Below are 15,777 nucleotides of genomic sequence, written 5' to 3'. Positions count from 1 at the left end.
TCCTGTCTGGCTCTGTGGTATATCGGAACGGGTCGGAGCACCCCATCAAAATTAATGAATCATGGAAGGCACTCGGGTCATTGGAGTATGGTTCAAATGCCTTTTGTTAAAAAAAAATGGCACACACTTGGCCTCTACACTCAGTTGTTTCAGGGCAGCATTTGGAGCTGATTTTTGAGACAGAAGCCTCCTTAAATCGGCTCCAAATTTGTCCATGTTAGATTACCCTAAAATGGATGTATTTAGTCATGTATTTGGCTTTATTGTAAGTAAGGATCTTTTAATTTATTGTATGGCTACATGCAGAGCCGCTAGAGCACATCTAACATCTACAGGACCGAGGTCTCCCAATGATATATTTTAGTGATTTTGTTTTCATTTTATCATCAGACATATTTATTTTATTATTATTATTATTATTATTATCTTAAATTTTTTTCCTATATTCATTTAGCATCATGCAGGCGGTCTTGGACCATGCATTCCCCTATCTACATACAAGAGAAGCCTTCGGTCAAAAAATTGGATATTTCCAGGTAAAAATTCCAGAAAAAAAGATGGCTATATTAAATAATATAATATAATAATATACAGGTAAGTAGCAGAATTTAATACAAAGATTCTGAACCAGAGATTTAAGAGAAACGGCCCAAGGGAAAGTTTGAGAAATTGTCCATAGCAGCCAAGCAGATTGTGTTTCTATGGACCTCTGTAATGAGAACGGGCAATTTTCAGACTTTTTTCTTGCTGTAGTTTTAATTTAGCTCTCACATTTTAAAGTGTAACTAAACTTTGGGTTAACCTTTGATCTTCTGGCAGTATTTGTGTCACTAATACATTTTATAATATACTTTATTAACACATGATGGATCCTTTGTGTGAAATCCTGCACATTTTCACTCTTTTCCTTGCTTCTGTCCTAGCTTTTCTGCCTCTCACTGCGTATGGAGTACGAATTGTGTAAAATGTAGAAGTGATGAGGAAGGGTCACTTCATACAGTTACGTTATATCTCTGGTGTTATAAAATGTACATCTTTATTTTATAATGTCCGAGATAGAACCGTATGAAGTGACCTCCCCTCCTTTCCCTTTCTCTACCTTGTACTCAGCCCCGCACTCCATGCACAGTAACATTCAGTGAGAGGCGGGAACAGCTCTCAATACAGAAGCAAAGGAAAGAGTGAAAAATGCAGGATTTCACACAAAGGAGAAAAATTTGTTAATAAAGTAGATTACAAAATGTATTAGTGACACAAATACTGCCTGGAAATCAAAAGTTGTCCCAAAGTTTAGGAGTTAGATATTCCAGGAGGGTGCACATCAGGACCAGACATATGCCAATAAGATGTCCGATACACCAAGCCCTGACTTTTGCCTCGTCTGCAGCACCTCTAGTGGTCCGGCCATTGTTTAGTTAGTAGTCTGATACTGATTTCGATAATATGCTGACCTCTTAGCCCTACATATGTATGATGGGATGATGGGGGGGGGGGGGGCTAGAGGTATAGCTGTCTATGGTATATGACCGGCTGTAGACAAGGCAGTATCTACTTGCTTACAGGATTACCAGACCTTCATTCTATATGTTTACTACTATACATATCCATTGCTAACTCTTTATATGTCCTCTCAAATTTCTCATCTTTGGCAGCTCATGCAGGGAAAGATGGCCGATATGTATACACGTCTAACCACATCCCGCCTGTATGTCTATAATGTAGCCAAAGCATGTGACCAGGGACACTTCAATGCAAAGGTAAGTGTCATGGCAGCTGTCTGACTTATGCTGAGTCGTAGGTTATTATAACTGAACACAATTCATACTTCAGTACATGAGATCTGTTCAGTAGGTAACATATTTAAAGTCTAAAATATATTTTCAGTCTTCATTTTGCTTACTTGTATAGCACCAGGCTCAGGGGATAATATCGCTCCTTAAGGAGAGATCACCTTCTCAGGCGTATGGAGTCTTACAAAAGCCTTTTTCGCTCCACTGGGAGAATTATGGGAAAAATATGCAAATCTGTTTTTCTTGTATAGCACCAACATAATAATAATACATTTTATTTATATAGCGCCAACATATTCCGCAGCGCTGTACAATTTATAGGGTTCAGATACAGACATACATAACAAAGAACGTCATTTCACACAATGGGACTGAGGGCCCTGCTCAAAAGAGCTTACAATCTATGAGGTAGAGAGGGTGACACCAACATATTCCGCAGCACTTTGCAGACATTGTCAGTCACTGTCCCATATATTGTTTTAGGCCCCATGCACACGACAGTGTGTGCCCTCTGACATGGGCTCTGATACTCTGTTCCATGTCCTATCCTGCACCATGACATCACAAAGCAACAGAATCTCCTATTGAAATCAGTGGAGGACAGAAAGCACTCACATGACACTTTGATATCATCTCGGTTCATTCTCTGGCCTGCACACTTTGTGGACATGAGGCCTAGAAAACAGAACAGTTCTTTGGTCATTCTCATCTTTCATATGGCATTAAGATTACAGATGAGAGATGGCAGCAGTTGAATATACAGTCTGGATTGGCAGCACCCGTATATAAATGTGCCAGTCCCATCTGTGTTTTTAGCTGGGGATATCTTAGCAATCCCAGTGTCATATGAAGAATCTTCTCTCATATGTCACCAAAAATACTATACTTAGTTAGCTAATGCCTGAGATATAACTGATTGAAGTGACCCTTCCCCCATTCCCTCATTTTCCCTGCATTACACAGAGCCCAGCCGCCATATGCCTAGTGAAAGCCGTATACAGGAGCCAAGATTTGTTAATAAAGTACCGTATATACTCGAGTATAAGTCCAGTTTTTCAGCACAGTTTTTGTGCTGAAAAAGTGCTCCTCGGCTTATACTAGAGTCCTTATGGTAATTTTCTGCTAGCAGGCCAGGAACGCAGAACCCCCCCCACCACCACCACCGCTCTATCACACGCCGGGTGACGTGGCCACGTAAGCTTAGGCCCACACCTGCGTTTGTCTGCTTCCTGGCATGCTAGCAGAAGTACCGTAAGTACTTCTGAAGTTTGAAGTGTACAGCATCGCCATGCTCTTGGCAGGAGTGTGGCGATGCTGCAGGCCCCGGCACCCGCCTCGGTGTCTGTATGCCGGGTTCAGATGCCGGGTATGTACGTGTAATGGCGTCGTTCTGCAGAGCGGTCACCATAGCAACCAGCACCTCCGCTGTAATGCTTACAACGGTAATACCAATCAGAGATCGCAGGCACGAGCTTCGACATCTCCGCTGTTAGAGTTACAGCGGAGATGCCCTCAGGAGATGTCGTTCCCCCCCCCCCCCAAAAAAAAAAAAATGTTGAAAGTTAGCCCCGGGGCCGATCCCCTCCGGCCCCATACCTTTAAAGTTGCAGGCCAGCTCCTGTACGACGAGCTTGCAGGATCCGACCTGTTCTGATGACAGCCGGGAGCCTACTGAAGGCTCCCAGACCTGTCATCGCTATATTACTATTGCGGCTGGTCTATGACCATCCGCAATAGTAATTTATAGAATCTTCCATAGATGGAAATACACCTGTATTGCCGTCTATGAGACTTGCAATCAAATGATTACAGGTTCAAGTCCCCTAGAGGGGGGCTAATAAAATAGTGAAGAAAAAAATTTTTTTTCCCCCAATTGGAACTCAGCCTGGCTGAATATAGCGCCCGATCTCCGTTACGCAGGTTTCCGTTTTCTGTCAGCAGAAGACGGAAAGTAACATTCAGTGAGCGCCCATGAGGGTCTTCTGCTGTTCGCGGCGAGACATTTTTTTTTTTTTTTTTTTTTTTTACTGGGCACAAAGTCCTGCATGTCCGACTTTGTGTCTGGTTAAAAAAAAAAAAAAAAAAAGTTTTGCTGCGGATGAATGGGTTTGAAAACTGCCTGCTGGTTTCTGTCTCCTGCCCAGTTTCTCAGGCAGGAAACGGAAACCTGCATAACAGAGACTGGGTGCTATATTCAGCCAGGCTGAGTTCCAATTGGGGGGGAAAAAAACCCAGTCCTTAAGCTCAGAGAAGGGGCAGACAGACAACCAAAACACCCCCTCCCCTTCCCCAGCAACTACTGCACCCAAAAACTCTGACCATTTTAATTTTTGAAATTTTCCAGTAGCTGCTGCATTTCCCCCCTAGGCTTATACTCGAGTCAATAAGTTTTCCCAGTTTTTTGTGGTAAAATTAGGGTCCTCGGCTTATATTCAGGTCGACTTATACTCGAGTATATACGGTATATTAAAAAATGATAAATGATGCAAATACTGCAAGCAAATCTAAGGTCTGAAAGCTTAGATTTAAAGCTTAGTTAGCAGAATCCTAGGTTGCTATTCTATGTGACTAATTGGTAAGCTGTTGCTTTTCTCCAGGATTGTGCCGGAGTTATCCTTTACTCTGCTGAAAGTGCTACCCAGGTGGCTCTAGACGGCATCCAATGTCTAGGTAAGGTGACGACTGACTTCTACAAGTCCATTTCCTAATTCTGTGTCTATATGAGCACTATGGGTAACCTAAACACATTGACCTAGAGCAAACCCCTATGAGAATAAATTCTTGGATCCCATCTGGAACACCTCATCCCAAAAATTTAGATCTCATAATTTTTGTATCTCTTCTCCATATAAGCGTGCAGCTAAAAAAAAAAAAAAAAAAAAAAAACACCCCGAAAAAACCACATTTTTGAAGAGCGGCTTTTCTGAGCCATTTGTTTCCCACAATGTGTGGATGAGATTAAATTAAATTTTATTCTCTTTGCTTGGATTGTAAAATGGGGCGATTTTTTTTTTTTTTTTTTTTTTTTTTTTTTTGGTTCAAACTTCTAGGCCTCGGGCAGAGCCGACTGTGCATGCCCACAGGCCACAAGAAAATAGCTGCTTACTTACTGTGTAAGCGGCCATTTTTCTTGTGGCCACAGGCATGCACAATCAGTTCTTCCCCAGGCTTGAGACCTAGCGCCGGAAGAAGACGTGTGAAGAGGCCGTTCCTGAAGAAGATGGAGGCGTCGCTGGAGAGTTCTCTCGCAGCGTTGGGGACGCCCCCAGTGCTGCAAGAGAACTCCTTTGCATACCGATGAAAACTGGGATTTCTACTGAACGGTGGCGTGGAGAAGACATCTAAAGGTCGGAGCAAAATAGCCTTTCTTAAGGCTATTCCTACGTGTGATCGACAAAAAATTAATAGTAAAATCTCTTCATAACCCCAAATTTGATCATTTATTTTGGGTATTTCAATGCACTCCTGGATCGCCCTCCTCTGCACTAGTTTAGCTGTGTCCTTATACACAGATGCCGGTTCCTAGAGAGCTGGACTAGTTTTATCACGTATAGGGGTAAGTGTCTATCTCCTTTACAAGAATAATTCAACAAACAGGGAAACTCGGGACCCCTGTCTCATGCATGCTGAGGGGCCCAGTAGTTGAACCCCCATGATCAGACGCTTATCATGTGCATAGGTGATCACTAATGTTATATACTGATTACTCTGCAGGAGGCAATGGCTATATAAATGAATACCCGATGGGTCGCTTCCTTCGTGATGCCAAACTTTACGAAATTGGAGCTGGCACTAGCGAGGTGCGGAGACTTGTCATAGGAAGAGCCTTCAATGCCCTATACAAGTAACCTGCTGTCCTTGGATGAGCGAGCGGGAGATCACTACTACTCGTGTCACTTCTACGGTGTGACATAACTCAGAAGTCTGCAAACTTCTTTCTGCCACCAGGTGGATGAAGAATGTTCAGCACTTACGTCATACGACCACGTGGCCACACCGGCTACAACAATGTACCGTTGAGCGCATGGACTGGCCATACAGTCGCTGTATGCCAAGTCCACTGCCCCTTTTATATATGTGAATGTGATTTCTATGGTGGGGAATATAGGAATATGAACTGAATACTTTTTACTAAGAATCTTCCATCTCTGACCCAGGTTTATGGGATCGCCATTGGCGTTTCTATACTTTTACTCCATTAACAAATAAAATCTGTTCTGATCATCTGGATATTGTGCCCTTGTCTTTTTACCAGTGTTATACCAGATGTCTTGTGTCATATCTTACCAGGTAGTAAAGTCACTGAGCACAAAGTACTGATGTGTCCTCCCATAGCTTTCCTCTTGGCTTGAGATATCCAAATGTGTGTCATGAGATGATCAGCTTTTCAAGGTAACACAATGTCATGAGAATCCTATATTGACCCAGAACAAACTGGTTTTGGCCATATTATGATTTAGTGGTTAGGACTGGTGAATATTTTTCGTAGTATATACCGTCTGTGGGAATTTTTGCTTTTTTAGTTTTTGTACAATTTTTTTCTTGCACGTTGCAGACATCTGGATACATTGGTTTAATTTGCAATTTGCAAATAAAATCAATTTTGGAACAAAACCATTGGACAAATCTTGCAAGGTCGTCCAACACATACTCACATAATCAGTTGTATCGGCGGATGTGATTATGAGGTTAGATTATAATTGGGGCAAATGGGCAATTACTTGCAGTTGAGGCTGGGCTACAATCCATTCTACCCTTTATTATAATCTGTCCCTGGGGGCATGGCCGAAATAATCAGCCTTTAATTGAATTTGAGGGAAAATTCCAGATTAATCGCAAATTTTACTTGGGTCATAATGGCCCTGCCCTAATTTTTATTGATATACGTTAAACAACCCCCCTCCCCTGCATTCCTTCACACAGTATTATGCCCCATAGTGGCCCCTGCACACAGTATTATCCCCCATAGTGGCCCCTGCACACAGTATTATGCCCCATAGTGGCCCCTGCACACAGTATTATGCCCCATAGTGGCCCCTGCACACAGTATTATCCCCCATAGTGGCCCCTGCACACAGTATTATGCCCCATAGTGACCCCTGCACACAGTATTATGCCCCATAGTGGCCCCTGCACACAGTATTATGCCCCATAGTGGCCCCTGCACACAGTATTATGTCTCATAGTGGCCCCTGCACACAGTATTATCCCCCATAGTGGCCCCTGCACACAGTATTATGCCCCATAGTGACCTCTGCACACTGTATTATACCCCATAGTGGCCCCTGCACACAGTATTATACCCCATAGTGGCCCCTGCACACAGTATTATGCCCCATAGTGGCCCCTGTACACAGTATTATCCCGCATAGTGGCCCCTGCACAGAGTATTATGCCCCATAGTGGCCCCTGCACACAGTATTATCCCGCATAGTGGCCCCTGCACAGAGTATTATGCCACACTGTGGACACAAATGAGCAATTATTTCAGTCTTTATTAAGTCTTTTCAGAGTATAATAATCGGAGACCGAGGAGAGATACCAACATAAAAAACAGTGTTACTTTCCTATCCCTGGCTCTGCCTCCGCTGCACCCCTTTGGTGGTGTCAGGCCATCTTCAATAACGTCCGGGATGTCACATGACCCAGGACTCAGGTCCCGGTCATGTAATGTCAGGGACATCGCACAAGTAGACCCAAAGCCTGTCTGGAACCCAGAGAGGTAAGTAACAATGTTTTTTATGTTCTCTGAAAAGACCCCAGAGTATAATAATAGTGTTTGTGGAGCCCACTCATGAAGTTAATACCTCAGAGACTGCAAGCAGTTATAAAAAGCCAGAGGTGGTGCAACAAAGTCCTAGTGATGTGTTGGAGTGTTACTTTGTTTTTCATGGTTCCATATTTTTTTTCCTCAGAATTGAGTGATTCCATAATTTATTCATCATGCTTGTTCTAAATATCTAACTGTTCCTGGCTATCACAAATATTTTTCTTGATTTCTTTTAGTGTTTGTTAAAGCCAGAAAGTTGCCATATGAAATGTCTTTAGTGTTTTTTCCATGGCTGTGATCTGTTTTTTTTTTTCTACAAGATTAAACAACTCAAGGAACATCCTCAGGGACTGGTGATTCCATCATTTTGGCCAGGGGTTGTATAACAGCAGAGGCTCATACAGCAGCCCTCACGACTGTGTAATATCACCTACCTGCCAGGAGAGGCAGTAATGAACTAGTACAGGGTCAGTAACCTCTGACACCTATGTTGTGGCCGGCACCTCATCGCTCTGATGTTTTAGACCAGGGGTAGGCAATAGAGATGAGCGAACAGTGAAAGATTCGAGATTCCATATTTGTTTCGAGTAGAGCCTCAATATTCGACCACTCGATTGAATATTGAATCCCATTATAGTCAATGGGAAAAAATGCTTGTTTCAGGGGAAACCACTATTCGACTAAAGGAGAGTCACCAAGTCCACAAATAGCAGGAGGAGAGTGTTTAGGAGGAGCGCTGTGCAGTTAAAGCACACGGACCCCATTGCAGTTGTGCTGATAAAAAGTAAGCTCCCTCGTAACCACAAGCTGCCAGCTCTCCTGACTAGCAAAGACGAGCCTGCGGCAAATCAACACTGGTTCTGCAGCAGGCTCGTCCTTGCTAGTCGGGAGAGCTGGCAGCTTGCTGTTATGAGGCAGCTGACTTTTTGTCATAGGAATGCATTGACCAGCGTTGATTGGCCAGTGTACAGCATTCAACCAATCAATGCTGGTTCTGCTGGAGGCTCGTCTGTGAGGAGGCGGAGTCTAAAGATCAGACCACAATGGAGACTGCTTTGGTCTGATCTTAGACTCCGCCTCCTCACAGACAAGCCTCCAGCAGAACCAGCGTTGATTGTCCGAATGCTGTACACTGTATAGCAGGGGTCTCAAACTCAACTCAGCATGTGGGCCGCAGAGCAAGATCCCAGCCAGTCGGCGGGCTGCACCGCAGCAAATTTAGATCCACCCACTTTTATGTTGACTCCGCCCATTCATTTTTCATGTGCCTCCACACTGTATAATCCTCCTAGTCACCCGTAAACTATATGTCCCCCCCTCCATCTTTCCCCCAGTTACATATACACCCTTCATCTGCCCCCAGATTCATGTCCCCCATCTCTGCCCCCAGATTCATGTCCCCCATCTCTGCCCCCCAGATTCATGTCCCCCCATTTCTGCCCCCCAGATTCATGTCCCCCCATTTCTGCCCCCCAGATTCATGTCCCCCCATCTCTGCCCCCCAGATTCATGTCCCCCCATCTCTGCCCCCAGATTCATGTCCCTCCATTTCTGCCCCAGTGTCATGCCGTTCTCCCCTTCCCTTCGTCTGCCCCCAGTGTCATGAGCCCCTTCATTCCACCTCAATGTTTAAAGAGGACCTTTCACCATTTTGTCCACAGGCAGTTTTATATACTGCCGGAAAGCTGACAGTGCGCTGAGTTCAGCGCACTGTCGGCTTTCCCGATGTGGGCCCGGTGTGAAGAGCTTATGGTCCGGTACCGTAGCTCTTCTATGGTCAGAAGGGTGTTTCTGACACTCAGTCAGAGACGTCCTTCTTCACAGCACAACCAATTGCGCTGTACTGTGAGAGCCGGGAGGAGCTCCCCCCTCCCTCTGCTCACAGTACTCGTCCATAGACAAGCATTATCAGGGAGGGAGGGGGCGTTCCTCCCGTCTCTCACAGCACAGCGCGATTGGTTGTGCTGTGAAGAAGGACGTCTCTGACTGAGTGTCAGAAACACCCTTCTGACCATAGAAGAGCTACGGTACCGGACCATAAGCTCTTCACAATTCAGCGCACTGTCAGCTTTCCGGCAGTATATAGAACTGCCTATGGGCAAAATGGTGAAAGGTCCTCTTTAACACACAAAAAAACACTTATACTCACCATCCAACGCTCCCCCGCCGCGCTCTACAGTTTCACTAATAGACCTGTAGGCGCGCTTATATGTCCACTAGCGGGAACGTAGCGGCTAGTGGATATAATCATCTCGCAATTTATTCGACACAGATCCGGCGTCCCTCGGCTTGTGCGGGCCGCACAAAATTGTTCGGGGGGCCGCGAGTTTGAGACCCCTGCTGTATAGTATTCAGCCAATCAACGCTGATTCTGAATCGAATATCTACTGCGAATAGCTAGTAGTATTCGATAGAGTACGAATTTTTCGAATACCGTAGTATTCTATCGAATACCTACTTGATTGAATACTACTCGCTCATCTCTAGTAGGCAACCTTCAGCATTCCAGCTGTTGCAAAACTACAACTCCCAGCATGCATACTTTGCTCTTCTTGGAACTCCCATGGAAGTGAATGGAGCATGTTGGGAGTTGCAGTTTCACAGCAGCGGGAGAGCCAAAGGTTCCCTACCGCTGTTTTAGACACTAAAGCTCCAGATTTCTCCCACAACCTCTCTACCATGAAAACACAGTCCGAGAGGAGATGGCAATAGGGAAAAATCATGATGCATTGCGTCCTAGTGTCTGGACTGCGGACTGGCCTAGAGGACAGCAAATATCTGGGAACATATAGCATCTGAACATACAAACCTCATTGGTTGGAACTGTGGGGGAGACCCCGACTTCAGGCAGCTTAATAACAATAACATCAGTGAACCAATACAAACGCATATCTGGAATGAGGGGGTGCAAGGAGGTGTATTTAAGTCCCCCGTGAGCACCCGTCATTAATATACACTGCATGTTATAAGTACACTATATATATTGCTTGCGCTGTAATAGAGACAAATATCTGCAGTTTGTTTTTTTGTGACAGGTATTTGATATGGTCATCGCAGGATTGTTGTTTTGGTTTCGTTTCATTCTCTTTACTGACGGTCTTTTGCTTTGTTAATCGGAATTTATTACTTGCTTTGCGATGTTTGTTTACTTTTGGTTTCGTTGTTCGGTTGCTTAGCAACTCGGATTTTGTTGTTTGTGTTGTGATCAGTTTGTGTTCGTTCGTGAATTTTGATTTACTTTTCATTTGTTGTTTTCACTGTAATCCAACTTGGCAGTTTGCCAATGTTAAACATGCCGGGAAAATGGAAATCTAATTTGTTGCAAAATTCTCACAAAACTAGAACTATGAAGGAAGCCAGAAGTCACAGAGTTCTCCTCTAGCGGAGCTCGGGAGGATCAAGCGGCTCTTAGAGCTGCTGAAACGCGAGACAAGGACGCCAACACGCTCATTATATGGTGTCCCAGTGAGCTGCTGAGATGCCGGAACAATCACAGGCACGACGCGAAGAACAAGTTCAGTGGCAGGACAGCTTGAGAGCTGCCGAAACACCAGACTAGGCAAACCATCGATGCTAACACACTCATTATATGGCGTATCAGTGATCTGCTGAGATGCCAGAACAATCATAGGCACGGTTCGAGGAACAAGTTCAGCGGCAGGCCAGCTTGAGAGCTGCCGAAACGCCAGAGCACGCGGATCATCAACGCCAACAACACACTCATTATATGGCGTCCCAGCGAGGTGCTGAGATGCCAGAACAATCATAGGCACGGTTCGAGGAGCAAGTTCAGTGGCAGGCCAGCTTGAGAACTGCTAAAAGGCCGGAGCAGGCGGATCATCGACGGCAGCAATCCAAGAGAACTGCTGATCCCCCGAATCCTAATTATCCCAACTAATTTGCCTATTCAATTTAAGAGGCTGCAATTTCCCCTAAAGTTGTCATTTACAATGACCCAGGGCCAAACGCTAAGTGGCAGGAACTCATTTGGGCGCTCCTCTCTTCTCACATGTTTTATGTCGCTTACTCAAGAGTATCGAGTGCCCCAAACTTACACATACTGGTGGAAAATAATAAATCATACAATGTCGTCTATATATCAACATAACATAGGTGTGTCAAAAAAAACCCAACAATATAGATTTTGCGATTACCATATGAAATGCCTAATGACTTCAACTGCAGGTATTTGTCTCTATTACAGCGCACGCGATATGACCGGTGATATTTTTTATCCCATTAATTTTTTTATTACTCACACATTGTCCATTTCTCTCTGAAGTCGCGGGCACAAGATTAGATTATACAGGACATAAATAATGATGGCTGCCATCTGCTGGTGATTGGTGAATATTACATGGGACATATTCCCCTTTTACCAGCAGATGGCAGCCATCAGTACAGCACTTAGTGAGGACCTTTCATGTCCTATGACGCTATTATATACCACTAGAGAGCTGACAGTATGACTTTGCTGGTGCCCTGATGCCAGTCTCAGAACCGATATCACTGCAGTGTCAGAAGGGCGGGCCTTATTATTCAGCGTCATCGCCCCCCTGCAGTATAGGGGCCCTTAATAGGACCTAAACATACCTGTATGGCCACAAACAATGCAGACATAGTGATATTTTATCAATCAGCCTGCAAGTGACCATCGCTAAAGGGGAACCGGAGCATTTGCAACTGTCTGTCAGCAAATCAATCCCCGCCCCTGTTACACTTGCCAACTGATTTGCATATCCATAAACGATAATTATCTCAGAATTGCCTGATCAGTTTATGTTCACATATGTATGTTTCTGATCCTACTAAAGGCCCATAGATGGCGCTATAGGCGCTATACTCCCTGTAAAAGTTGGCATGACATCTATTTTGTCCTAGGAAAACCTGTAATATCTGATCAGTTTCCTTTTATTATATGTTACGGTTTAACTCTTTCCTTCTCTCTATCTATATATTAATCATAAATAGAATATGTATAGAAAGAAATGAATGGATACCTTAATGCAATGCCTTATGTGGCCCTCTAGTGGAGCTTTAATGTATTGCAGGTAACTCTACAGTTATTTAGCGACCTTTAGTGGTAATATCAGGAATTTCACATTTAACAGTCTGGCCGTGAACTTTACACCACTTATTACTTGGATTAGTTTGGTTCACAGTTTTGCATATTAAGATGTACTCCCTTCTGAGCAAACCGGTACTATCTAAACACCCCGAAAATGATGCCATATTATACCAGAATTCTGGCGCAAGTTTATTAGTTTATCATCCCCAGTGTGTACATTATCCCTGAGATATCACGTCATAGTGAGCGTCATACCTGTACGATGAGATCATAGTGAGCATTACTTTGACATCACTGCGTGTATTATCATGTACTGTGACATCACTGTGTGTATTCTCTGTACTGTGACATCACTGCGTGTATTATCCTGTACTGTGACATCACTGTGTGTATTATCCCTGTACTGTGACATCACTGTGTGTATTATCCCTGTACTGTGACATCACTGTGTGTATTATCCTGTACTGTGACATCACTGTGTGTATTATCTCTGTACTGTGACATCACTGTGTGTATTATCCCTGTACTCTGACATCACTGCGTGTATTATCCTGTACTGTGACATCACTGTGTGTATTATCCCTGTACTGTGACATCACTGTGTGTATTATCCCTGTACTGTGACATCACTGTGTGTATTATCCCTGTACTGTGACATCACTGTGTGTATTATCCCTGTACTGTGACATCACTGTGTGTATTATCCCTGTACTGTGACATCACTGTGTGTATTATCCCTGTACTGTGACATCACTGTGTGTATTATCCCTGTACTGTGACATCACTGTGTGTATTATCCTGTACTGTGACATCACTGTGTGTATTATCTCTGTACTGTGACATCACTGTGTGTATTATCCCTGTACTGTGACATCACTGTGTGTATTATCCCTGTACTGTGACATCACTGTGTGTATTATCCTGTACTGTGACATCACTGTGTGTATTATCCCTGTACTGTGACATCACTGTGTATTATCCCTGTACTGTGACATCACTGTGTGTATTATCCCTGTACTGTGACATCACTGTGTATTATCCCTGTACTGTGACATCACTGTGCGTATTATCCCTGTACTGTGACATCACTGTGCGTATTATCCCTGTACTGTGACATCACTGTGTGTATTATCCCTGTACTGTGACAACACTGTGTGTATTATCCCTGTACTGTGACATCACTGTGTATATTATCCCTGTACTGTGACATCACTGTGTGTATTTTCCCTGTACTGTGACATAACTGTGTGTATTATCTCTGTACTGTGACATCACTGTGTATTATCCCTGTACTGTGACATCACAGTGTATTATCCCTGTACTGTGACATCACTGTGTATTATCCCTGTACTGTGACATCACTGTGTGTATTATCCCTGTACTGTGACATCACTGTGTGTATTATCCCTGTACTGTGACATCACTGTGTGTATTTTCCCTGTACTGTGACATCACTGTGTGTATTATCTCTATACTGTGACATCACTGTGTGTATTATCCCTGTACTGTGACATCACTGTGTGTATTATCTCTATACTGTGACATCACTGTGTGTATTATCCCTGTACTGTGACATCACTGTGTGTATTATCCCTGTACTGTGACATCACTGTGTGTATTATCTCTATACTGTGACATCACTGTGTGTATTATCCCTGTACTGTGACATCATTGTGTGTATTATCCCTGTACTGTGACATCACTGTGTGTATTATCCCTGTACTGTGACATCACTGTGTGTATTATCCCTGTACTGTGACATCTCTGTGTGTATATTATCCCTGTACTGTGACATCACTGTGTGTATTATCCCTGTACTGTGCCATCACTGTGTGTATTATCTCTGTACTGTGACATCACTGTGTGTATTATCCCTGTACTGTGACATCACTGTGTGTATTATCCCTGTACTGTGACATCACTGTGTATATTATCCCTGTACTGTGACATCACTTTGTGTATTATCCCTGTACTGTGACATCACTGTGTGTATTATCCCTGTACTGTGACATCACTGTGTGTATTATCCCTGTACTGTGACATCACTGTGTGTATGATCCCTGTACTGTGACATCACTGGGTGTATTATCCCTGTACTGTGACATCACTGTGTGTATTATCCCTGTACTGTGACATCACTGTGTGTATTATCTCTGTACTGTGACATCACTGTGTGTATTATCCCTGTACTGTGACATCACTGTGTATTATCCCTGTACTGTGACATCACTGTGTGTATTATCTCTGTACTGTGACATCACTGTGTGTATTATCTCTGTACTGTGACATCACTGTGTGTATTATCCCTGTACTGTGACATCACTGTGTGTATTATCCCTGTACTGTGACATCACTGTGTGTATTATCCCAGTACTATGACATCAATGTGTATATATATATATATATATATATATATATATACTAGCTGGTACCCGCGACTTCGTCTGCAGTGATTGTAGAAGTGGGTATATACAGGCGAGGGTAAGGTTTTCGTACTGTGTATAAGGTCTGGGATATGAAATGTAACTGTGTATCTTGTTGTTGCTGTAATTCTGAGAGCACATGAGACTTTTGTGTTGAATGTAATTTGTATTTCAGCCGCTATACGGTGTTGGTATAAACTGTACATAGTGACTTTGGGACAGAGGTATTTCAGGTTAATATACTTCGATATACGACATTGTATGATTTGTTATTTTCCGCCAGTACATGTAAGTTTTGGGCACAGGATACTCTTGAGTAAGCAACATAAAGTCTGGCCCTGTGCATGACAGTTTAGTAACTCCATGTGCCTCTTATTAATAGCAATTAACCCCATCATGTCCCTCACATTAACCCCAGTGTAAGAGTTACTGATAGAGATGAGCGGGTACTGTTGGGATCAGCCGATCCGAACAGCACGCTCGCATAGAAATGAATGGACGTAGCCGGCACGCGGGGGGTTAAGCGCGCTGGCTACGTCCAAGCGGAAGTACCAGGTGCATCCATTCATTTCTATGGAGCGTGCTGTTCAGATCAGCTGATCCCCACAGTACTCGCTCATCTCTAGTTACTGATATGTGAGAGACTTGGAGGTAATAATTAAGTATCTTCATTACTGAGGTCTTTTATTAGTCCCTCCATATGTCTCACATATTAGTAACCTTTAT

At 43.6% G+C, this 15,777-nt stretch overlaps 2 protein-coding genes across 2 annotated transcripts in view; one reads left to right on the top strand and one right to left on the bottom strand.

Annotated features, from left to right (window-relative positions):
- IVD (isovaleryl-CoA dehydrogenase) overlaps positions 1-6,020 on the top strand; it is a 29,087-nt gene extending 23,067 nt beyond the window's left edge. The window contains exons 9-12 of the mRNA XM_075283026.1: positions 455-536; positions 1,653-1,757; positions 4,388-4,460; positions 5,505-6,020. Of these exons, the coding sequence (XP_075139127.1) occupies positions 455-536; positions 1,653-1,757; positions 4,388-4,460; positions 5,505-5,638 (394 nt within the window). The 3' untranslated portion in view covers positions 5,639-6,020. The remainder of the gene's footprint in view (positions 1-454; positions 537-1,652; positions 1,758-4,387; positions 4,461-5,504) is intronic.
- INAFM2 (InaF motif containing 2) overlaps positions 1-14,935 on the bottom strand; it is a 184,561-nt gene extending 169,626 nt beyond the window's left edge. Inside the window, exon 1 of the mRNA XM_075283085.1 lies at positions 14,422-14,935. The gene's annotated coding sequence lies outside the window, so the exon portion shown is untranslated. The remainder of the gene's footprint in view (positions 1-14,421) is intronic.
- Positions 14,936-15,777: the final 842 nt, after the last annotated feature.

This window comes from Leptodactylus fuscus, chromosome 7 (genome assembly GCF_031893055.1).
Source record: "Leptodactylus fuscus isolate aLepFus1 chromosome 7, aLepFus1.hap2, whole genome shotgun sequence".
NCBI lineage: Eukaryota > Metazoa > Chordata > Amphibia > Anura > Leptodactylidae > Leptodactylus > Leptodactylus fuscus.
This window is presented reverse-complemented; position numbering and strand designations above follow the sequence as displayed.